This window comes from Ciconia boyciana, chromosome 1 (genome assembly GCF_034638445.1).
Source record: "Ciconia boyciana chromosome 1, ASM3463844v1, whole genome shotgun sequence".
Lineage (NCBI taxonomy): Eukaryota > Metazoa > Chordata > Aves > Ciconiiformes > Ciconiidae > Ciconia > Ciconia boyciana.
The window spans coordinates 172125993-172152281 of NC_132934.1; the positions used below are offsets into that span (position 1 = coordinate 172125993).

Sequence of the window (26289 nt, forward strand, 5' to 3'; positions counted from 1 at the left end):
TGTTTACATACATTATAAACTTTTCTTGCTTTATCAAGTGAGGAAGTGCATACTAATAAAAGAGCAGGCTTTTGTACAGTGTATTTTCCAGTAGAAGACAAAAAAACCTTGATCTTTTCTTGCTGTTTTTATTCAGTTCTTAAATCTTCAGGATGCTTAGTCTTCTCTTCTAAAGTTTGGGATTCTGTTTTAAAAAGCTGGTGTAACATTACAACCCAGATTTAATTTAAATGGATCATTAGTTTTCAGTTTGAAACAGCATTACTACTGCTTTGTTTTACATAGAAATATAGGCATTAATCGTAACTGCAGTGTGAGTTAGTGATGTACAGTTTTGAAAATAAATACTGAAATTACCTGTATGTACTCACTGTAGCTTCTTGCATCATTCGTCAGTCAGGAAAAAGTTGAAGCAGCATATTTTTATCCTGAAAATGGACATAGACTATAATTTCTGGAAGTCAGTTTATACCTCTTACAACAACTTCAGTTGCAATGGAATACTCCACTGTGTTTTGGAGGGGGAACTGACTGTAATAATCCCAGAATTCAGACACTGCTATAATAAGATGAAATTCCTCCTCTTTTGGTGATGACAGATGAGTTGTTTTTTTTTAATGTTCTTAAAAGAGAGTGGACATCGTTTGGTGAGAAAATGTTTCTGAGAGGTCTAAAGGAAGTTACCTACCTGTAGAGTGAATTTGAACTATAAAAGTCCTAGAAGTTGGCAATATTTTCAAAGCTGCATTTGATTGTTAAAGCCTCATGTTTTTGAGAAATACTCTTCAGCTGGTGGTGTATAGTGCTTCATAAATTTGAACAGGAAGAATAGTTTATAACAGTTTTGATCCAAGAATAATGGTTGGTTGTGGGTTTCATCACACGCATGGGAAAGAATCCAGACCCCCAGAAATAAAGAAGCAAGTTGCATCATGAAAACTTGGTAAATTCTTGGCTAGAAAATCATGAACGCGGCATTTTAACCCATGACAGTTATTTTACCCTGAGAGTGGTCCAGTAAATTCTTAGAGCGGACAAGGAAATAGTCCGATTGCACAAAATTGGTCAAAATGGTTGAGATTGGAAGGGATCTCTGGGGATCATAGCAGAGTCTGGATGTCTTCTTTATTCATCCACACTGGGTATTTATACACATGGATGAGGTCCTGTCCCCCTGCCGCCTTCTCATCCTGAAGTAAAACAATCCCAGCTCTGTCAGCCTCTGCTCATAATAGATGCTCCAGTCCCTTAATCATCTTTGTAGCCTTTTTCTGGACGCTCTTCAGTATGTCTCCCTTGTGCTGGGGAGCCTGGAACTGGACACAGCACTCCAGATGTGGCCTCACCACTGCAGAGTAGAGGAGAAGGATCACCTCCTTTGACCTGCCGGTGCTCTTCCTAATGCAGCCCAAAAGGCTGTCTGCCTTCTTTGCCACAAGGACACATTGCTGGCTCATGTTCAACAACTTCTCTGCTACCAGGATGCCTCAAATCCTCTTCATCTGGGCAGCCCCCCACCTGTACTGGGGACTGGAGTTGTTCTTCCCGAGGTGCAGGACTTGGCATTTCTCTTTGTTGAAATGCAGGAGGTTCCTCCTGCCCCATTTCTCCAGCATGTCAAGTTCCTTCTGAATGGAAACGCAACCAGCTGGTGCAGCAGCCACCCCTCCGAATTTTGTATTGTCCACAAACTTGCTGAGGGTACACTCTGTCCTTACCATCTAGGGCACTAACGAACGTGTTAAACGGTATTGACTGCTGGGGTACACCTGTAGTGACTGGTCTCCACCTGGACTTTCTGCCACTGATCAGAACCCTTTGAATCCGGCAGTTCAGCCAGTTTTCAGTCAATCTCACTGTCTACCTGTTTATTTAGGACGTCTTTTGGCTGTGAGAACGTTGTGGGCGACAGTATTGAAAACCTTACTGAAGTCAAGATAAAACAACTTCCACTACTCTGCTCTTGTCCACCAAGCCGGTCATCTCATTGTAGTCAGCTGTTAAGGTCATGCATGATTTCTCCTTCCCTTTCCCCAATAACCTCCTTGTTCTTAATATGCTTGGAAGTGGTTTCCAAGATGATTTCCTCCTTCATCCTCCCAGGGGTTGTGGTGAGGCTGACCAGCATGTAGTTCCCCAGATCTCATTGCCCTTCTTGAAGATCAGAGTGACATTTGCTTTTTCTCAGTCCCAAGGAACCTCCTCCAAATGCCATGACCTTTCAAAGATAATTGAGATTGGCTTTGCAATGAGGTCAGTGAGCTCCCTCGGTACTTATGGTTGCATCCTGTTGGGTCACAGGTATTTGTGTATGTCCAATTTGTTTAAAGGTTTCCTAATTTGATTCTCTTCCAACAAAGGTAAGTCTTCCTTGCTCCAGGCTTTTCCACTGGTCTCAGGATCTGGGACTGCTGAAGGCAAGTCTTCCCAGTAAAGACTAAGGAGTAGGAGGTATTGAGTACATCGACTGTTCCTGTGTTCTTTCTTGCCAGGTCCCCTTTCACATTCAGCAGTCAGCCCAGATTTTTCACAGCATAGTGTTTCTTTTGCTGCTGATGGGCCTGCAGAAGCCTTTCTTCTTGTTCCTCACCCCCCACTTGCCAGATTCAACTCCAGATGGGCTTTGGCTTTCCAAACCAGTGCCTGCGTGCTCAGATGGTTTCTCTGTATTCCTTCTGTGGTCTGATCCTACTTCCGTCTCTTGTACACCTTGGTTTTGGATTTAAGTTTTGTTAGGAGCTCCTTGTTCATCCAGGCCAGCTTTCTGCCACCTTTATTTCCTGCATGCTCTGGAACTTGGAGGATGTGATTCTTGAAAATCGTCGTGCCTTTTCAGCAGGTATCCAGGCCCAGGGTCTTCAAACAGGAGGCTTCTTCCAATTGTCTGAAGAAAGCCTTGTCTACTTCTTTTACCTGATCAGGCAGTGTGTAGTACACACGCACTGCAACGTCACCTGCGTTGGTTTGCCATCCTAATCCTGACTCATAAACTTTGGACTGGCTCATCATCTGTACCCAGGCAGAGCTCCATGCATTCATGCAGCACTGTCACATAAAGGGCAACTCCCACTGCTTGCCATCCTGGCTTGTCCTTCCGTAAGAGACTGTATCCATCCACTGCAGCACTCCAGTCATGTGAGTTTTCCTACAGTGTTTCTGTAGTCTCAGTGATATTGTAGCCTTGTAACCGCGCACAGACACCGAATTCTTCCTCTTTGTTTCACATATTGTGTGTATTAGTGTACAGGCTTTTCAGAGAGGCACTGATTTCCCAGAAGAGAAATGAGGTCTTCCCCTGTGATATTGTTCTGTAGGCCCTCCCTTATTTATGTGGATTGGTATGTGTGTGCTTGAGGTGGTCTCCCCCTTCAACCCAATTTTGCTGATCTTGTGATCTCTTCTGCCCACATCACCCTTTGCTTGGCAACCTGGTCCATCACTTCCTTGTGTGATTGTTGTTTTTACTTAGTAAAGTGAGGCGATATGCTAATGTGAATTACAGTTTTAATGAAGTTTTTGAGCTGGTTTTTCATTTCCGTTGTAATATAGAAAGTGAAGAAACATTTTAAGCAAACCCATTTCATAATGGACAAAATATCCAAACTGTAGAAAAGTTGATTTTATTGGTATCTTTCCTCTCAGGGAGATTGTGCAGTATCTGTGAGCATTGTTTTGTTAACATTTGAAAGAAGGAAAACAATCAGTCCCATCTGGCCTTTGTGAAAGTGAGGAATTAACAGAGCCTTCAGTTAAAATTTACAACTTTGACAATTTTCTGAAAGACATTGCTCTAGGTTGTCTTACATTTTCTTAGTGTTTAAAACCTGAGCAGCTCAGAAGATGCTGCAAACTTGAAGCATTAGGTAGAGGAGGCCTGTGTGGCTATGCCGTTATCTTTACCTATTTTTGTATTGTTCCAGTTCATGCAGATCACAAAATACTCTTCCCCCTGAGTGTAGAAACTTTTGCTGCTTCTTAGTATATGGCGAAGGAGGTATTTTCTTCTTGAGACCTGGCACAGCTCTATAAAAGGGAAGTCTTCATTAAGAGCACTAGAAATAAACCTCAGAAGTTTAGAGACTTTCTTTACCACACTCGTGTCACTGGCTGCTTTGTGAGTTCTAGCTGCTGGTCATTATTAAATTTCAGAAGTGGTTGTTTTGCTGTGTCATTAATGTGTTGCAACACAGTGGGATTTGAGAAAAACGCTGATTCCGGTTTTGAAAACTTTGAACACCATTATATGGGAGATAATGGATTTTTTTTCTGTGGTTGCTGTAGATAATCAGAAAATGGGGCTGAAAGGGATTCAGGTTGAAGTTGCCAATTGAATAATCCAGCTTTTTTTCTTTTAAAGCTTCCAGGAAAAAACAAAGAAACAAAAAACCCCTTTTCTTTATCATTCAGTGGTGATACTTGGTTTCCAACTGTCACAACTGCGAAACCTTCATCTCTTGACAACCAGCCTTTGAATACATTACATGCTGTGGTTTTGAATCAACGGGTGTAAATGTAAAACTGTTTCACAATCATCTATACTTTTATCCTTCATTTGTGATGTCACTGGAACATTTGGCTGCTGCTTCTTCCATTTAAAAAAAAAACAAAAACAAAAACCTTCCAATTTGGAACAGAACTTCAACTACAATTTTCATGGTCACATAAAGCCCTTTCCTGCACCTGTACCAGCACCTGCACATCAGTGGTTGCAATGAACGTGTCTAAAGTTGGGTTCAGAGACACCTTTCAGGTTCCTATATATTTTTTGAACTTTCTAACAATTTTTTTTAAGGTATTATGTGCTGGAAGGCAACTCTGGGTGCATCAGAGACCAACCTTTTGTTAGCAGAGGTCTTGTCACTGTATTTTTTCTACTGTGGTCTGAACAGAACTACCATTTGTGCTTTTTGCATTATGGAATTGTGATAAACTTAGATGCTTTTTCTCATTACTGATTATAGATTTTGTATTCATTTGTAATTGTACTGCATTTTTTTGTGTAGAATCCCTTTTTATCTCATCATCGCTACCATATAATTTTGCGTTTTCTATTTTGTGTATCTCTAGTTTAGAAAAAATTCCATTGGCTTTGGCTTTGTGTGGTAGTCTAAAAGCTTTGATAGCACCAAGCTCAGAAACATATTACTACATATTGAAGTTTTATGTTGCCAAGAAGGCTCCTAAGCTTGTGCTTGGTTTGTTTTTGAAGGTGGAAACCTAGCATAGTAAGCAGTATGCCTGCAAAATTACATCAGTGATCTGAATTAATAAGCCACAATTGGTTAAGTTTAAAATTTCACTACAGCTTCTAGTTTTCAAATTCCCTTTCCTTAGAGTTTCTAGGGACTTGTTTTCCAGATAGAGTTGCTGTGGCAGACTTCTGCGTTACCTGGAGGCCAATGCTGGCCAATCCTTAAGTCGCTCTGTATTTTTGAAATAGCCTGCTGATAGGAACATAACAATAGATTCTTGGGTTTTATCAGAAAATTTTTTCCTCCGTAGAGAATGTGAACTGTGGAACTAATAATTTACCGTAACAATTTCTTAGATGCAGAAAGAGTTACTAGATACTGAACTGGATTTATACAAGAAGATGCAAGCTGGGGAGGAAGTTACTGAATTAAGACGAAAATATACAGAGCTACAGCTGGAAGTATGTTTGTCTCTTCTTTTGTAGCAATTAACTTTTAATCAAATATTTTCATATATGTTTGTTATATATTTTATCATAAACTGTTTTTTTTCCAGAGTGCAGTATTAAGTTGCATGTAGATGGAGGCATTTAGCAATAGTATTTTAAAAAATCAGCTTCTGAATTCCACTGAGGTAGAGAAATAGTAATGTCTTTAATTTTGATTGGTAATCTATTTAAATTCTGTAACTATTTAGATGACGTGATACTTTATAGATTTGTGGCAGTAATACTTCTTTGAGAGCGTGGAGTGTTTTTAAATTGTTGCCTGTAGGTGGTGGTGTGTTTGACACAGAAGAGTTAAAAGAACACTGCTTGATCTTTTATTCTTAAGTATTAGCATCCTCTTAATGAGATTAACCAAAAAGGCTGAAGTAATAATATTACAGTATTGGTTTCAAGAGGAGGACTTACCAAAAGCAAATACAGTGTTTCAAGAAGTGTTCAATGTATAGAAACATGCTTTTTCTTAAAGTACTTGCTTTAAAAAAAATTCAGAACGCTGTGCAAGATTCTTCATATCTGTGTCTTATTTTAGAAATTCTGAATGCTGTGGTTGTTATTCTGAGTTATATCACACTGTCTTGCCTATATGATTGTGTAATATCTACTTAATTGCATGATAATCTTATCTCTTTTTACTGTTAAGCAGGCTGCTGTGTCGCTTAAATCCCTCTTGTCTTAATGAAGTTTGGTCATGTCTTATGTATAACTACATATGAACACAATGCACATACGTACGGTTAAGTTGCATTAAAATCTTACTTTAAAACTAAGTTGTTATGCAGCTTTGGTAATTGTGAAAATAGGTTTGTTAATAAGCCAAGCCAATTGAATAGAGATGACATAAAAGCTTATGTTAATAATATATATTCTGATAGTGAATAATATTTCATAGATGTACTGAAAGCTTATTTATAAATCGTACATTTTAGAAAATACGTGAATTGAATGAGCTGTAAAATAGCAGTAGAAAAGTAGGTGCTCCTTCAAGATAAAGTTACACTGTAGTCGAGTGTGCTAATTCTACTCCATCTCTCATTGTCTCTCTTATTTCAAGTTGGAAAAAAAAAATTGTAGCTCTTTCAGGAAAATATTTTTTTCTAGTAAAATGAATATTCTGAGGCCTTCAGCAAATACTGATCAAAGTAGATGGAGAAAAACAGGGTTATTAGTAAAGCACACCAGTATGTTTCAAGGAACAGCATGAAATGTACCCCCTGTATAATTTACAAGAGGGATATGGGTTTTTTTCCCTTGATGTTTGTTTGATTCCTCAATATTCTTACAGATTCTGTAGAAAAACTTTTATTCACGCATAGTCTTTGTGACAGTAACTCCCACAATATTCATGTGTTGCTTCTGTGGCTCAACCTGCTGTTGTGTTCCAGGTGGCCCTGATTTTACTGTGAGAAAACCGAAACAGTATACATCTTGATTGTTGAGTCAGCATAATCTTTACCTTTCTGGATTATTCATTTAATAATTTAAAAATGTTTAAAAACAAAAAAACCCTGCAGGATTCTCTTTACAAAAAATAGAAAGTGAACTATATACTATTGTGAAATTATCTGAATAATTTCATTAATAAAGCCATAACAGATTGATCTCCTCATGGGTGATATCACTGGCATGCATTGAAGTAGTGCTATCAGTGCTTGAGTTGTAAACACTGTAGGATATGTTAAAAACATTGTGATGGTGATTTCATTTAACATTTGATTCCTACATCAGATCTCTTTGTGTTTGAAAAGATTTTTTTTTCTTGTTATAAACGTTGAAATTAAATCCTTGAAAGTGCTTTTTGAAACTTAAAATAACTTTTGTGAATTATTTTTTAAACGGCTGTCAGAGATACTGTCATCGGCCTTTTGACTTTTCTTGGAGAGTGCATGCCAGTTCTTTAGAAGGGATACACAGGTATTGTGGGAATGGAAATTAGTGAGTATGTAGAGACAAATTTTTAGCGAATACTTTGTCCTTGGAGGTGCTCGTTAGAGTCTCTGTTTCATACTTCACAATTCTGTGGCCAAAAACTATTATGCTGGATTAATTCTGGTCAGAATAAAAGTCCCAGCTGGACTTTCAGAGACAAATTAAGAGACAAAGATAAAGTAGTCAGCAAGTAGTACTAAATTAAGTAGTTAGTCACCACATCAAGAAAATTTATTAATGAAATTTCAAATGTTGTCCTGAAGTTTCTTTCTGCTATGAGGAATTATCCTCACAGATAAGGGCTCTTTTGATATCTATGTTTAATACCTGGTTCTTTTTTCCTATTTCCATCCTATTTTTGATCTGTTAATAATTAACAATATTAGCTTTTTAATGTTATTAACATGTTCACGTTTTTAAGACCTGTAAGCTGCTCTTTCTGAGGCTTGTTTGGGGATGTGTTTTTAGGAAACATCAGAATATATTTTTGTTAATTTTGTCTAAATATTTAGATTATTAATTTTAATACATCAATATGTTATGTATAAACATCTTAGGCTGCCAAACGAGGGATTCTTTCTTCAGTTCGTGGTAGAGGGGTTCATGCAAGAGGTCGGGGTGCATCACGTAGCAGAGGTAGAGGAATACGAGGCCGGGGTAGAGGCAGAGGAGTTCCTGTGCATGCAGTTGTGGATCATCGACCTAGGGCATTAGAAATCTCTGCATTTACAGAAAGTGATAGAGAAGATCTTCTTCCTCATTTTGCGGTATGTGGCAATTTCACTTTTTCTGTTCATTGGACGACATTCTTCTGTTGAATGACTTGTTTTCTCTTGATTCAATTAATCTGGAAATACTACTTAGGAATGAATCTTTAACGTGATATACCTGTTCATGGGAAAAAAAGGATGCGTCAGAAAAAGGTGAAACAAAGAGAAATTAAATTACACCGTTGATTCAACTAGTTATAACTGTAACTGCATAGCATTTACAAGGCTTGGGTTTTTTCTTAAAAAGAAAGGAAATTTGGAATATAAAGTAATGACTTATAATATTTATTTGTTCAGGGTATTTGTAAAATTGTTACAAATTTCTAGGTATAGAAAGCTAAAACAACTGAAGGGATGGTGAGAACAAAGACTCATTCAGTGCCAAATTTTCAGTTACTGAAGTCTGTTTATCTTTACTGAAGTATCTTAACAAGTGCTTAATGAAAATTTTCCCTGAAAATTTTCAGTGCTTTTGCCCAACTTTCTGAATTTAAGAATCAAGATGAGAATTGTGCAACTATATGCAGATCTTGGCAGGGCAGCCAAAGCTTTCTGTCTATTAGTCTCTGTAACCTTAAGAAGTCAAAGCTTTTTCTACTTTTTTTTTTCTGTTTTTAGTCTAAAAATGATAAATTAACGTACATAATATTTAGCAATTTTTAATGTGCAAATATAATAAAGTGAGAAATCAGCATAAATTTATAAAAACCCGCAATAAAAAAACCACGGCTATTATACTGGGTTTTTTAAGTTGTCATGTTTCCAGGAGCTATATATATATACACATACATAAATGTATATGTATATTTTGTTCCCCTTAAATACACCACACCATACCTATATAGGGGAACAAAAAAGGAACCATCATACCCATAAGGGGAACAAAATTACTTTCTATAGAGATGAATGACAGACTGAACATTTATACATACCTATATATATGCGTGTGTGCATATTTAAGGGGAACAAAAATACTTTCTATAGAGATGAATGATGTACTGAACATTTGAGCAATGACTTTACAAACTTTTGGTGTAAAACTAAGAACGTAAAACTTTAAAATGAAGCAATACAATCCACTTGGTCAACCATAGGACATTTCTAAGTTCAGTTTCAATGATGAATATAAGAAAAAACTTGTTTTTAATCTACAGCATGGTATTGTGATTTAGTCTGCCTCATGAATATTGCTAAAGTAAATTTTGCTGGTCACCATTCATATTTTGCATTTCATTACGTACTTCTTTTACTGACTGCAAAGAATATAAAAATGAAGACAGAGAATCTGCCACTGTTAAAAGCTTGCTGTGTGCTGTCAGTTTATGGTCATAAATTTGCTCAGAACTTAGACTTTTCTTATACTTTGGTTTTATTGCAGGGAGTTTTAAACTTACTTTCTTTAACAAACAAATATATTAACCGAAAAAAAACTTAGTAATGCCAACAAATACAGTTCTGTTCACAGTGTTAGTAGTACAACACTGAGAAAAAATGTTAATTATTTCATTTTGCAGGTTGTGCATTTGCTGTTTTTAAACTTGCTCCAAATTCCATGGAAATGCACTGAGCTGTATTTCTGTTTCTGTGATAAGATATCACAACTCTGCACATCAGCAGTGCACTCCACCTGTACAGATATGTTGGGCATTGCAGCTTACAGTGATGGCAGCATTAAAGGTAGCAATACCATAGAGACCATTACAGGAATAGATGGGTCAGGTTCTTAAGATGCTGAAATCAAGTTAAGTTTTGAAACTTTTTCGACAGTCCCTGTGTCTAATAAATCTTTTTGTGGAAGGGTTTCATAATAGACTAATGGAATCATCTCAAGACCCCTTCTTTCTGATCAAGAGAGAAGTATTCAAGCAGAAGAACCTCTTTTTCTGCCATAATTTTACTTCATACCTGTATGTTTACAATCAGGAAATCCAGAGACTGCAGCACTTTTGTGTTTTAGAAATGCGAGTAAAAGTAACTGTATTCCTTGCAAAGTACTCTGATTGGCGTTAAGGCTGTGAAAGGTATGCTATTCTAATTTTATATGCTTTTTGAGGGCATTTGATTTAGGACAGCATTTTTAGAGGTGGAGAACTATTTCACTAAGCTTTTTTTTTATTTATTAAAAGCAATATGGTGAAATTGAAGATTGCCAGATAGATGACTCTTCTCTCCATGCGGTGATTACCTTTAAGACAAGAGCAGAAGCGGAAGCTGTGAGTATAGTCTGCTGAAAATACTGTGCAACATTAAACTACTGTAAACTAAGTTACATTATACTTCTATATTTGATTAAATGTAATGCTGCTTATTATTTAAAAACATTTTAAAAGAAGTCTGACACAAAAGTTTAGTTCCAGATTAAACAGATCTGTCAGAACAGCATATTACTGAAATCCTTAGGAAATTAGCATGTTTATAGCATACTTAAGTAGAGGATACAAGAGAGAAATTAAGTGAAACACTTAGGAATTGATAGCTGGATGTCTTGGTTTATCTAATTGCCAGTTGTTTTCACCTGAAGACTTGGTACCCTCACAGTTCACCTGAAATTTCAGTGACATCAGATATAGGCTGACAATATATAGGCTACAGAGTGAGCCTATATGTTTTGTTTGGGATCAGTTGGATTTACCTTTGCCTGAAAACTTGTGGTAGTGTAAATGTGATTATTTTTTCCCCCCTTTTTTAGCATAATCAGGAATATGCTAGCATAGATATTTAGGAAATTACAGAAGTATAGAATTACAGAAGTAAGTTTTAGAGACTAAAATCCAGAGTTGAGGTATGTAGTAATTCAGCATCCTTACATATGGATCATTAGGACTTTATACATTTGGCTCAGCAGGACCTCCTGCCTTATTCAGTCCATAGTGGAGGCAGTGTGTGAAACTGCGCAAAATAACAACCATAGTTGTTCTGCAAATTATTTTGTTTTCTTTAAAATCCTTGCATCACTGTTGGAAAGGAGTATCCTGAAAATAATAGGGACTCCAGAAAGAATGGATTCATATTTACAGTATGGTTGTATGGAAAGATTTCATTTTATATTTATATTTTGCACAAAGTTTCTATTTTTGCACAAAGTTCATCTTGTGGGGTTTGTTGCTTGAACACAATTTTCACACCTGGCCAGACTCTTCTCTTTTTATATGCTTTATCTTGACACACCAGTGACCTGATTGACAGAAATACTGATATTTACAATGCAAATTAAGCCAATGACAATAGTTTTGAACACTTACAGTATCATTGTGGTTACATATTTTGAGAAGCAATTTGATGCATGTGCCACAGATGTTTTACAAAAACATCGAAATTTTGTTTGTGAAACTCTTAGATATGGCAATGATGAACACTAACTGTATGGAGATTGTAATTACTCTGTAAAAAAGGAAGTGTAATTAATGGTACATAGTATATACTGACTGATAGGGAAAACCAGTACTATATGACTGTATCAAAGGAGCACTGTTCCAAGTGAACAAAAGTTCTGTGGAGAATAATAAACACCTGCTTGCAGATAAAAGCTGTCATAATTAGTATACTCACAAGTGGACTGAATTAAGGTTGGACTTTTAGTTTTGGTGCTTCCTGACATTGGGTACTTCATTTTGCAACTTCATATTCTTTGACGTTGTTGTTTACATAAGAAATATTCTAGCTGCTTCCCTGAAAATAAGTAGCCTAGAACAATAATCTGTTTTTATGCACTGTCCAAATAAAGTCTTTACTTCTCCCAGGTGGAATATGATTCACAACAAGGATCTTGACAGTATCTTACTACAGATACTTGTTTATGAGCAAAATACAGTTTTTACTGTTATAAATTGTTTTGCCCAAAAATCGTCATGGAGAATCGTTTCAGCCTTAGATAAATTTCATACCCAAGAAGCAGGGAATGGTAGTATTTTGGAACCAAACATAGAAGTGTAGAGATAGGAAGCACTTGAAAAAGAAGGTAGTACAGAGAATGAGGAAAGACATGGGCAGGGGAGAAGGGAGATATGTTTGGTGGAAAGGTTGAAGTCAACATTATGTACTTCTCTCTCTTTTTTTTTTCTTTTATTTCAAACGCATTTCAATGTGTTTGAAAAGCAGTATGTTTTTCCTCAATCACTCTCAAATAGAATAGGTGGAGTTTTCAAGCTGTATTCAAGGTGAAGTTCAGAATATGCTCTGGAAAGTGGGGATATTTTAGCTGGGTCAGAGTTCATGATCAATTCGAGTTAGGACATTCTAGTTAGCATTAAAACTTTTAATTGTCAAATGACTTTGTGTCTAATTGCACCTTCATTTTAAATTAAAATTTTATGAAGACTGTTCAATCAAATATAGTAAAATCTGTGTTTTCCTTAAGATATTTTTAGATATTAAATGTATTTCCACTGGAATTTCTGTGTTTACTACTAAAGCAGACTTTAGGACTGGCAATTGGAGAAGTTGTAGAAGGTAATCATTAAAAATCTCTGAGGCCGATTGTGATGTAAATGCAGCTAATATTTTACCTTCTTAAATGAAAATAGGCCTAAGCTTTATGACCATATATGTTCTAGCCTGGAATGAAGAGGAGAATTCCCTATTGTAAAATGTTGCATTTTTATGTAGTAGTAATTTCTTCCAAAGATTACAAGTTGTTTCTGGACCTAAATGTCACGTATAAGTACTTTTAAAAATTCTAGTTGTGTGACATTGTGATGAGACCATGGACAAAAAGCTCCTGAGCTGCATTTTAATAAGCATAGAATCTTTTAAATTTATCATAAATTTATATGTACAGATTTAAAATTTATACCTGGGGACTTTAATATCACACAATTCATGTTCAGATGTCATTGAACATGTAATTGTTTCTACATTTCACATTATGCTGTGCTTTCAGATTGTACTATAAATCTTTTGTGACCATGACGGTTATTTCGGAATGTTGCTAACGCTGATTTATGCTCATTCATGTTACTTTAATTTGAACATACTATTTCCAAAGCAGCCACTTAATGCAGCGGGTACTTAGAAACGCATGAATATCCCATAAGTTAAAAATTTTTACATTTCAATTACAACGGCTTTACAGGAAGTGGAACGTTTTCCAGTAGATTAAGTTGTAATCACAAAGGGGCTTTTTTAGTTGTTTGGGTTTTTTTTTTAATATATTAAATCATTTGTATTTGTGGTGTATCTTACTTCTTCCAATAAGTTATGCGTTAACAGTTTTGTGTCCATCTTTGAAAGGTGAAGAACCCATCAAGATAATATTAAAAACCAGGAACCCGCTGGTTCAGTATGTTACCCACATCACCAAATGCTTTATGGTTTTCAGAGCTTATTTTCTTCTGAATATGTTTTGATAATTTTCCTGAAAGGATGTGTGAATTCCATATGCAGTGAATTAAGTTATTTTGTTTTAACCTATTAACAGTAATCAGTATGAACATATTACAACTTGAATTTTCTTTTGAAAAAGCAGGCTGTTGGTTTATTTCTGGCATTTAAGTATTACTGAAGTTAATTTTTCCCCTGACAAATATATAACTAAAACGTTTAAACTCGTTTTAGGCTGCAATTCATGGATCTCGTTTTAAAGGACAAGAGTTAAAGTTGGCATGGAACAAGCCTGTTGCTAGTATGTCAGCTGTTGAAACAGAAGAAGCTGAACCTGATGAAGAAGAAGTAAGCTTGCTTTTTTTTTCTTTCATTTTTGTTTTTAAGGTGAAATAATGTAGCTTTTTCAAGAGAAAATGATCTGTTGAATTCATACTTCTGTTTTTGAATCTAACTCATATTTTGATATCAGAAAGTGGATTTATCTGTAAATATATTTCCTGTTTTCTAGGCTGTTGAAAGTCCAAATACTTCTCCTTGCAGAAATGTTTAATTTGATACACAACAAAAAACTCTAGAGGATATATCTAGAAAATGGAAGGGGTGGGTTTGAACTTGCATGAGAGAGATTGAGGATTTCGTCCAAAACATGGGGTTTTGTACCATCTGCTGTAGGCACTAATCTCTTAGAGGATCAAATTTCAGAATCCAGTTTTCCTTTATAGAGAGATATGGCTTGGAGGATACAGGTGAAGGAATAATTTAGAGCATTTACTAACTTCATTTAGACATCTGAAGTATCCCTGCTGATGTGTTAGTCTTCATTGTGGTGCATGATTAAAGCCTTATCCAAATAACCTTAACTGGATAATGTAGAAAAAGTGGGGCAACATTTCTTGATGCGTTTAACTAGTTGCACTCAAAATACCGATGTTTGTGAATTCTGAAAAATAAATGCCACTTGGGGAAGAAGTCAAGCAATATTTTTTTTCTAATTCATTTACTGTTAGTTAACTGTATATACATAATTGCCATAGAATAGCTGAAGTAGAAGTACATCTTGACTTACTCAGTGATAGTATTCTGTGTGTATCTTTTTCTTTTGATATTTTGGCAGACCTACCGTAGAAGCAGCTTCACAAGATTGTCTTGATATAACCAAATTCAGTTTTTTACATTTTGTAGTATTCACTTTCTGCTTTTTTTCTGAAGAACGTCAGTTTGTGTATTTGCTTTCTGTCTCCAAAAATACCAGTTTCTTTTTAGCATGTCAGATGAAGACAGGTAGAGTAGACTACCTCCACCACTGTGTATTCATATTAGGCATTTGTGCATTCTGACTTACTAAATATTACTTTTCTTGTATATGCAAACCTCAAGCATTGTCAGGTAATAATGAGCTGTGAGTGAACAAGAGGCTACATTGGGGAATCTTCAGAGCATCTTAGATATTTTGTCACTTCCCTTCAGGGATGTATTGCCTGTGAAGACCAACAGCAATGTTTGTTGCTGCAAGGAGTCTACCTTATTGAGAGGTCTCATTGAGTAACTACTTCACTGAGACTTCTCCATTTTGCATAATGAAGGAAGGGCATGGAGGGACATGCAAACACTTCAGCAGAGTAAAGGAAGGAAAGTACAGATTCATTGGTAGGTGAGATTCATCTTTTAACCCCACCTGAAGACACTGAGTGTAGGAGGGAACCTCTGGGTATAGGTAGTGGGGGAAAGGGCATGAAGATAGTAACAAGCTACATGTGCTGGCTGCCCTGGCAAAGGGAAAGGACAGATTTACGAAGACCTTGGGCCTAGATGCTTGATGATATCTTGTCAGCTGAGAAGCGTTTGTGATAGTGGGTTACATCTATTATAGGGGATGGTTGTTCTCCTTAACAGGAGTCATCAGGTATGGAAAGAAAACTCAGGGGAAAGACTGCATGAAACTGTTTTCTGTAATTCATAAATTGATGGACTCATCTAAAACTTTCCAGATTTTCAAAATTTAAGTAAAAAGAGGAAGTAATGGGTTTTTTATTGTTAAGAAATAATGTCATGATTTGAAGGTTCACTGTTATTGTAGGTTTGGTTTTTTTTTTTTTTGCTCCCGATCATTTATTTTTCTAACACTTTTCTCGAGATCTGATTTTGTTCTTTAACTTTTTTTTATTTGTCTCTGGACTGTTTCTGCAGTCATTCCTTGGCTAATTATTCTTGTGGAAAATGTATAGGAGTTAATCTTGGATCAAAAACCCTAGCTGTTCATTACTTTTGTATGCTTGCTGAAATGTTTGCAGTAGCACATATGTAATATAAAAATACTAGTGTAAGTATATTTTTCTTAATAGTGTTGCTGGATTCTTACTTGGCCCAGTGTTTACAGATTTTTTTATTTAACATGATTGATGTACTTACCTCTGACCCTTTCCCATTTTCAAAACAAGCCAAATATATGTAGCTCTCCTATCTGCTTTGTATAATGAGATTGGATTTTATTTCAGTTTTCTACAACTGAATTAGTCCTCCTAACCTTCACCAAATTTCTTTACATGTGGGATTTCTATTCGATAATCCTTGGAAATTTTGCATTTAAATGCCATTCTTTCATTCTGGGAGCTTTGTATTGCTACTAGCATTTGGTTAAGTTAGTATTTGAAGTACAATGTTATGATCCCCAGCTCCCAGATGGATGAGTTCAAGAACTTCATGTTCATGTGCTAAAGTTCAACCAATTGCATAAAAGAAATTTTACATAGTTTTATTGCTTAAAATTGGGAACTTATGCAGGATTAGATTGGGGGTGGGCTAGGTTCTTAGAGTCAGTGGCCTGAATTTGTCATACATTCTTTATACATGCAAAATGTCTTGAGTTTCTGCATGCCTAAAATTCATCATGCTACTTATTTAGCGTCATTGTATAGCAGCTATTGTAAACACATGAAAAAGGTTTCCTTCATTTTTCCATGTCTAAACTACCATTTTGGTTCGGCTAAGGAATACTATGCTAAAGAGGGATAGCAGGCTTAAGACTTGAGTGAAACTAAGTACCTTGATGTTTAAAAAAAAAAAAAGAAAAAAGGGAGCTAGGTCATTCAGCAGAGTGACATTCTTAATAATGAAACAGGGTTCCGAGTCTGTTTGTGAAAATATGAGGTAGGTCTTTTGGACTTGGATGCTATAGAAAATCTCTGGTGAGTAGCCACTTAATTATGAAAGCACCTAATCTTCCTAGATCCCTTACAGAATCACAGAATCGTTTAGGTTGGAAAAGGCCTTTAAGATCATCGAGTCCAACCATAAACCTAACACTGCCAAGACCACCACTACACCATGTCCCTAAGCACCTCATCCAAACGTCTTTTAAATACTTCCAGGGATGCTGACTCCACCACTTCCCTAAGCAGCCTCTGCCAATGCTTGATAACCCTTTCAGTGAAGTAAAATTTCCTAATATCCAGTCTAAACCTCCCCTGGCGCAACTTGAGGCCATTTCCTCTTGTCCTATCACTTGTTACCTGGGTGAAGAGACCGACCCCCACCTCTCTACAACCTCCTTTCAGGTGGTTAGAGAGAGAGCCAAGGTCTCCCCTCAGCCTCCTTTTCTCCAGGCTAAACAACCCCAGTTCCCTCAGCCGCTCCTCATCAGACTTCTGCTCTAGACCCTTCACCAGCTTCGTTGCCCTTCTCTGGACTCGCTCCAGCACCTCAATGTCTCTCTTGTAGTGAGGGGCCCAAAGCTGAACACAGGATTCAAGGTGCGGCCTCACCAGTGCTGAGTACAGGGGGAAGATCACTTCCCTCATCCTGCTGGCCACGCTATTTCTGATACAAGCCAGGATGCTATTGGCTTTCTTGGCCACCTGGGCACACTGCTGGCTCATATTCAGCCAGCTGTCAACCAAAACGTCCACACCTGTTACATTCCACACCTGGGTGCCTAACAAAAGAGTTGACTCTACTGAGTCAACAACAGATGCCTAGGAAGAGTATAAGACATGTAAGTAGAGATAAGCTTTTAATCATCAGTGGTTTGCAGTTCAGGGACCTGCTGAGTCAGAGATGTGGTGTCTTTGTAGTTGAAAGACCTTGATAGGTGTTTATTTTATGAATTTGTCTGGTTTCTTTGGAATCTGAATAGCATCTGTAACGTCCTGCAACAGGGAATGCTACTGTTCAACTATGTCTACCAAGAATAAGTATCTTTATATGGGACCTGCCACCTGCATGTTTAGTTTTGATGTTCTCCTCCTCTTGCATCAAAAAGAAAACCATCATTCTCTCTTCACTTTCTCCGAGACACTTAATATATATGGACTCCTGTTATACTTCCCCTCAGTTATTTTCTCTCCAGGCCAGATAACCCCTTTAGTTGTTCCCCTATATGGAAGTTTTTCCAGGCTTTTTGGTCATCCCTGCTGCCACTCAGCCTTGTGCACCTTGGAGTACTGCATTGTGCGCTGCCCAGGACTACTCCTTTTTGACAGCATTGTTGTATTTTAGCCTGCTGGACATGTAAACACCAGGGGAAGAGGCTATATCCTCAGAAAGCTTCTGTGTTTTAGTCTGGCTCAGAGTACCCAGGCATACATTGACAGACAGGTCAGGTGTCAACAGAGCTGCTTTTTAAAATGCACTTTCTGTAGGCAAAAGTAATGAAGACAGTAGTTTCTCCCTCTTGTAAAACAGCCTACTGGAAAGAGAGGAGGCTTAGTTCTAGGCTTTCTTCAGCCTAGAGCCTCACATCTCTCCAGAAGGCTCCCTAACTTCACAAATTAACCTTCATGCCTCCTGTTGAATTTGGGAATTCTGTGGCAAAAACGACAATTACTGGGACAAGAAGAATAAGCCAGGAAGACCATAACTGTTACCTGACAGCTGGGAGACTTTGCTAAGGAAAGACATCCTTGTGTTTTCGTACTTTCTCCAGCTAGTGCAGAAATTGCTGTGATAGGTGCAATTGCCAAAAAAGTTCTGAGACAGGGTAGTTTATAAGTACACCCCTGTGTCTATATGTAGACAAAAAATAAACAACTCACTGTTATATCTTTCATTTTTTTTAACTTTGCCTCTCTGAAGCCTGTAACTATTGACCTGAAATGTTCAGGGTTTTGTGAAGTCTATGGAGTTACTATGTCGTTACTGAAAGCAGTTGAAAATACACTAATATATTTTGTCTAAATTTCTGTAAATACATGTCTCCTTGCCCTGATCTTTTAAACCTTTGTCGGTTTTAAGCTTGATTAAGCTGTCAGAATCAAAATGTCTCAGATTCAACCTTTTTAATACTGTGGAAAAGAAATACTATGAAAACAGGCATAGTTATTGTGAACATGCAAAAACTAATAGTATTTTTCAGAATAGCATCTTAAGATTCATGGGAACATGGCAGCTTGGGCATGAATGATATGCCAAAGAATCAGAAGAGCTATTTAAGTGTGAGGCTCATGTTCTGATCATTCTGAAGTCCACTGAAAAGGAAAAAAACATGTTTCCTTTGCCATTTATTAGTATATGTGTATAATACATATACAGTATACTTTTGTGAAAGCATTACTGTTTACACTTAAAAAATAAATTCGTTCTTTATTAAATCGCAAGTGTCAGGGATTTGTATTTTGCCTTTTACATCACAAAATACTAAAGATCAAGAGAGTAAAAAGGTTTTCTCTTGAAGTTTCAGGAAGAATCTTTGGTGGATGACTCGCTGCTTCAAGATGATGATGAAGAGGAGGAGGATAATGAATCTCGTTCATGGAGAAGATGATTCAGCTGTTCAGTGACAGTGCTAGAACTGCACCTGTGTTGCATTAGTATTACCTAATGTACTTCTGCATCTTTGTATTAAAAGGAGTTTTGTGATGAAGTTGGATTCAGATATAGACTAAAAAGCAGCTGGTCGGTTATACATTTTGAGAGATTGATGTTTGAGTTACATTTCAGTAAATGATTGCTAAAGACATCATACTAGGAACATATGCAATGTTTTTATTACATAGTTCTACAGAAAGTTACAGAATTCTTTGGGTTCTTTGTAATTTACGGAATTGGTCAAACACAAATGACCAAAAGTTGTTATAACATAGATAATTTTTGTTCTATTCCAAATACGGAATGAAAATTTGCATTTAAAATCTTTGTGAATGTTTTCAGAAATGAATAGATAACAGTACTAAACTGAAGTCTCTAAAGTTATGTATTCATAATATTGCATAGTAGTATGCTTAGGCTTTACTATGTACTAGCCTTTTGTTGGATTTGTGTACGTATTTTACCTATGGGTTTTAATGATAAAGTGTATGACTGCTTTGCATATAAGTCCTTATGACTTTAAGATGTTAAAAAATAAAGAAATGGAATGGTCTTCAAAAAAAAAAAAAGAAAAAAGGAAAAAAAAAAAAGCAATAACCAAAAAAGCTAAGGCAATGGTCCTTCATAATGAAAAAAAAAAAAAAGAAAAAAAAAAAAGAAAGAAAAAAGACCGTTCCAAATGGCAACCCCCACCCCCATATTCACAAAAGGAGCTCTAATCACTATCACTTACACTAAAATAGTATTGAATATTAAAAAAATCCTCAACATAATGATGTTTCATTTACATTAACACACAGATGTACTCTGTTGCATAAAAGCTTTTGGATGTCTTCTGAATTTTAAACTGATTTAAGTCAAATGGTAAATAGAATAATATTCCAACAATAAGGAATTTGTTCTGTATCCGTGCACTGTGCAACTGTAGAAGAAAATTTGATCCCACAAAAATATATGCAGTACTGAAATGTAATTTAGAAAAATACATTAGGTGAAGTGGAATATTTGGTAGGTTTTATTCTAAAAACTTTGACCACACTAATGCATCTTTTTTATTCCTGTGTTTCTATGATTACGTTTTTCCATTTCAAAAGTAATACTCAGCAGATACTAAGTTCACACTGTAGTGTATATTCATCATTTAAAAATGTACATACATGAAATGTTAGTAGAGTTCCTACTCCGCAGAAATACTTAACTGCCTCTTTCTAACGGGGCATTCTGTTATGTGAGGTCGGAAGTTTCTCTTCTTAAGAAGGGGGACTGCCTAGTCCTTCACAGTAAAGGACCTCTTTCAACAGAAAGACTTGTTTTTATTTCCATTTAGTGGCATTCTGCTGGTCTGTTTTCACAAGCAAATCCATTTATTAAGTATTACAGTTGTGGAGTTTATTTTATATCCCCCCCCCCGTCAACTCATTAATGAGTTCAGCATAAAACCACTATCTCATTTATCAAATAGATGCAGGGGATAGTACTTCAGTTAACAATGTATTTTCTTTAGTCCATGTTTTTGTCTTTTTGGGGGGAGGTGAGGGAGAACTACTATAAGTCATGTCTCTGCCTTTTTTTTTAATTCTAAAATAGGACTAGAGGAAGTAGAAGTAGTATCCCGGAGAGAAGAGCTCCAGCTGTAGAATTTTTGTTCTGTGCATTTCAGTTATTTGAGGGCTTTTTAAGACCTGGATCCTGTTTTGGGGGTTTTTGTGGGTTGTGTCCCGTCCGTGTCCCCCCCCATCCCCCCCCCGTGTGTATGCATATCTTGTTGCAAAAATATGCACTTAAAATTTTTGTATAGTCTTAGTTTCACATTGAAATTTCACAATTGACTGCCATGCTTGTTACAGTAAGTTCTAAATCTTGCCATAAGGAATTGTGTTTGGGAAACTGATTTCCTTTTACACTGAATTTCAGGCAAAATAAAATATTTTAAGAACCTTTTTATCCAGTGCTCTGAGTGAGCTGTTTTAGTTCACTGAATTAAATACAAGCTTTTCTACTTTTCTTTTTTAATAATTTAGTACATCTGAAGGGTGCCAAATTGACAGTCCGGGAGGTGGAATTTTTTTGTGTGTTGTCTTACAGAACAGGTACAGCACAGGAAAGGACTGTGTGTGCTGCCTTAAGGTGGTTGGTTGTGTGGCATGCTTTCTCTGGTGCTCAAACCTGCCTTTTCACTGCAGTCAATCAACAAAAGCTAATCACAGCTATTAGTGTGTTCTTTACATGGATGCTTCTTACGAATCATCTGAAACTGCCGTATCACATAATTTTAAAATTAGTATTGCAAGTTTGCATGCTTGTTTTGAATTCAGCCTGGTAATGCATCCATGCAGGATTCATTTCTTAATAACTTTTCACCCTGGTCTACCTATAAGGTGATGAAACCTTTTAAAATTCTTTTTACCACCTTCCTCCCCCAAACTTCCATCAACGAAAGGTGTTGGGGGGATTCTTACTGGCATGTATTTTGTCCCCTGCTGTTACCTTGTGACACTGAATGATTGAAAACCACCTGGAACAGAATGGTTTGATTCAGTTTAAGAAACAAACCCAAACATGTTTGTTTCAGTTAAAACTAATCTGTGATTATATGCCATTCAGCGTTAAGAGAATGGTGTCCCGGTTGCAATCTAAATGGATTCTGTACGTATTTCTGTAATTATCAAATTACTTACTTGATTTGATTTCTTTTTGGCTTGCTCTGTCCTTGTATTCCTTGCCTAGCTCTGCTCTCCCCTCCCTTTTTTGCTACTACCTTAGCCAACTCTTGTCTTTTCAGTTCAGTCAGATCCTTATTAGCATAGCCTTCAGTGAAATCTGTTGTCACCTGGAGCAGCATCCTTCCTTGTTTGAATCAACAAACCAAGCATCCTGCTGACTTTCATTCCCTTCTTTACTTAGTTGATCCTTCTGAATGCATTCCTAAGTGTGCCTCCACTGTGATTAGCTAAATCATTGTATTTTTTTAACAGTTCTGCAAATGGATTTTCCTAGTCTGAAGCACCGAGAGTGGGGTTACCTTGGTTTTCGCCAGGCAGCTTTTCAAAATTTCTATGGGAAAAAAGGTAAACATTTAAGAACGTATTTTCTTTTCCAGCTAGATGCTAAAGGGCTTGAATAAGATGTGATCTGACATGTAGTTCAATGACAATATTGTAGTAAACTACATTTGGTTGATCTACAAAAAATTTTAAGTTATGGGAGTCAGTAATTCAGACTATATTACAGTCTACAAAACGAAGTAACAAGAATACCTCTTCGAAGCATTACTTATGGCCAGTGCTATTTGTGTTTTTTTCTTCTCTTAAAACTCACTTATTTCAAATCAGAAAACCCACAGAAGAAATAAAAGTTATTTATTAGTGAAACACAAAGGTACAGGACTTATTTTACAACCAAGTCTAAGCAGGTCTATTTCTTCAATAGAGAAAACATCCATTGAAAAGTATTTGTATAACTTCAGGCACTTAAAATAGGTTTCTGTTCTAAACCACACTCTGAAAACAGTCTCTATTCCTTAACTAGAAAAGGAGGCAAAAAATACTATCCAGGTAACTTAGGTATCTGAGAATAGTGTAGCATGATTGTACCTAATTTAAAACGTCCGATTTTGTTGTTGACTATCTACTCTGAAGAGGTCCCCAAACTGGCTAAGCTTACTGTTTGTTGTCAGTCCTTGGATAACTTTTAAAAACTGTACATTTATTTGAGTTTTTTTTAGATGGTAAATTACAATTTGTAATTATCGATTGTCTCATGACCATAAAAGAGCACAAAAAGATGCACAAGAATTTGGTTTTGACTCAAGGAAGTGATTTTGGATGTTCCCTGTATTTTTTTAACTAATTCCTGAACTAGTAGGTCTCACCAAAAATAGATGGGGATGGAGCAGGGGATTTTTTTTTTTCCTTTCACCCATTATACACTACTGTTGTACCAATACACAAAGTAACATAAAGGGGCACAGGCCTTCAATGAAGCACCTCATTTACTATAATTCAACATTGTTGTAGTGTTGCAACTAACGAAGATATAGTCAGATTTAATCCTACACCATTTACCTTTTATTACCATTAGCAAATTAAGTTACAGTTAACAAATTAAGATTAGAACAACTGGAGCAAATAGCAGAGATTTGAGGGGTTTGTGGGGAAAAAAGTGATTAAGTGTGAAAATCGGAACAATTTTGATTGTTCTTCATCATCCTATGCTAAGTGGAGCTGTTTCTTACTGTACTGGTGTTAGAGCACTTGATTACTTTCAAACGAACCTGTTAAGTCAGACAAAGTAGAACTCCTTGATAAGATTTTTAAAAAAAAATTATCAATTCTTTTTCAGTTGAGCCAATATAGCCGTAAACTGATCCTTGGTAAAAATGAACTCTTAATTTTTGTGGGCTCATGTAGACCTTTATGAACACACTAGTGTACTTGTCACACAGTTGCCTAAATATTGTAGTTTTATAAAATAATTATTTTCGTTTTTTACTTTAATATGTCTCTGCATGTTTTATTCTGAACCATGTTTTAAATCTGTAGACATCAAAAATACTTGCAACAAAAATAGACCAGTGATTTCAGTCTTTTATTTAAATTCTCTTTAGATCTAATTGGAATGCTAATGAGAGGGATTTCAAGAACATACTGCACAAGAAATTTATCTTTTTTTTCTAATGGATCATTATTTATATAATCCTTCTGTATGTGTTAATGCTAAAGCATATCTGAATGTTGGTACTTTGTCCATGTGAGTGAAGATTAATTTTTTTTTTCTTCTTATAGTAAGCTTGTAATCCTGAGACCAGTTGATGTCTTTGAAAATCATCTCATCTGACCCTGTGGTATTTTATAATAATTTTGATGTTACAGTTTGAATTCTTGAATTCCAAGATCCTTCCTGCTTTGTTAGAACAACAAACTAATTCAGTTTCTCGCCTTTCTCTGGCAAAGACTGGTATACCACATTCAGCAAATCTGCCTGTGCTAGCTGATGAGCTGGATTTTAGTATTTCCCTGTCAGCAACGGGGAGAAAAAAATTTTGAGGCATGTACCCTTCAAAATTATTTTTTCTGAGAAACATCTGCAATAGACATATTTTTTATTTTGACCTTTGGGATGCAGAGAGGGTAAAATAATCTTTTTACCCTATTACGCTATTTTACTCTTCTGTGTTGCAGTTTCAGGTGAGATTTTTTGATAGTAATTTGATGGGTGAGACAGGTCTTTTTTATATCATCTGGCATACACTTTTCTTTAAAAAGGAAGGAAAAAGAAAAGCAAACTGGTATTTACAGTTCTTCCTGACAAGCTATGGAGGTTATTTGAAATCAGAAATGTACTTTACAGGCCTCAAAACTTGAACAGTGCAGATGACCATTTCCCAGTTGCTAAAGAATGCCTTCTGCTTCTTAGGCTTAATGTTCTTTTAAATGCAAAGGAAAAAAAGAAGCACTAACTTCTCCAAAATGTTTTCCTAATGATCTGGAGCTAGACAGAAAATTTCTCAGCTCTAAGGCTGCTAATTCTTCTGTCTATACAATAATTTGCTATCTAGGGAAATGAGAAGTGTTTCTTAGGTTTTAAAGGTCATAATTTATTCTTCATCTTGCATGGAATTTTGTGCGATAAAGAAGTTTGAGCCAAAATGTTTCCTCCTTGTACAGAAAACAAAGACTTCACAAAAACATATGTTGATCTATGCATGTAAAAATCTATATCCTTTTGGTAAAATCGAGTGCATGTTGCTAATGCTTATATGGTGTAGGTGAGATCTACAGAAGCACAGAAATGCCTTTAGGGTACAAGAACCCTCTTTTTACAGAGCTTCCCAGCTCTGCAGGACTCCGCTGCATAAAAGCTGAGAGATGTGTCCTTTCCATTAAAGTACCTTGTTTTTAACATGAAGAACTGTTCTTCTTCACATTTGCAAACTGTCCTTTCTCTGCTTAAAAAAAAAAAAGTCAGTTCTGATTTTGTGGATTTTTTTTTTTCCTTGAGATAAAGCCCTGTATTTTCTCTTTCGACTGCTAGAGGGCACTATGGGTACACAAGTGAAACCCAATAACTGGAAGTAATTTGCTCCCATTTCAACACTTCTGTGATATTTTTCCTGTTTCAGTTGTCATACTAATATTTGCATTTCTTGCAGAAACCTGTATACATCTCTACCATGTCAGCAGAAATTCTATTTGTGTGAACTGAAACAAAGTATCTCTCTTTGGATTTAGGTACCAATGGTAAAACATGACTCCAGGTGTTTAAATCTGAATAAAACAGAAGAACATTTCTGTGTTGTAAGAGGCGTATATCCATCTCCTTTTCTGCTCTGGGAGTTGAATTAGGTTTTGATAGATTACAGTTGAAGTTACAGAAAACTTTGGGTAGCTACATCCTGTTTGTCAAAGTTTTTCATAAAAATGAATCTTTTAAGAATGTGTTTATGCTCTAGAATAGGGGATATGCAGTGAATGGAAAGTTAAAACTTACTGCTGGAAAGTGGGTGGGCAGAAATGGCAGATGGTATTACATTTTTATATAAAGTACAAAAGAAATTGCCAGCCTAACATGGTGTGGAGAGATTTCGCCACTGTAGGCAGTTATCTTTGCTTTATGGTAGACTCACGTTAAATACATCAAAGAATTACTACTGTAGCTCCACCAACTGGTGCAGTGTAACTACACAAAACATTTTTTCAACTATGGTATGGAATACTTGTTCATCCTGGTACTTCCGATATACTGTCTGTTACTGTCTTGCCTGAGTTC

The 26289-nt window shown here is 36.3% G+C and overlaps 1 protein-coding gene across 5 annotated transcripts in view; it reads left to right on the forward strand.

Annotated features, from left to right (window-relative positions):
• RBM26 (RNA binding motif protein 26) overlaps nt 1-22589 on the forward strand; it is a 61210-nt gene extending 38621 nt beyond the window's left edge. For 3 of the 5 annotated variants that reach the window (XM_072849998.1, XM_072849995.1, XM_072849994.1), the window contains 5 exons: nt 5549-5653; nt 8185-8394; nt 10524-10610; nt 13951-14064; nt 19388-22589. In XM_072849998.1, coding sequence (XP_072706099.1) covers nt 5549-5653; nt 8185-8394; nt 10524-10610; nt 13951-14064; nt 19388-19477 — 606 coding nt within the window. In that variant the 3' untranslated portion in view covers nt 19478-22589. The remainder of the gene's footprint in view (nt 1-5548; nt 5654-8184; nt 8395-10523; nt 10611-13950; nt 14065-19387) is intronic. The other 2 variants (XM_072849996.1, XM_072849997.1) reach the window with 2 other exon arrangements.
• Nucleotides 22590-26289: the final 3700 nt, after the last annotated feature.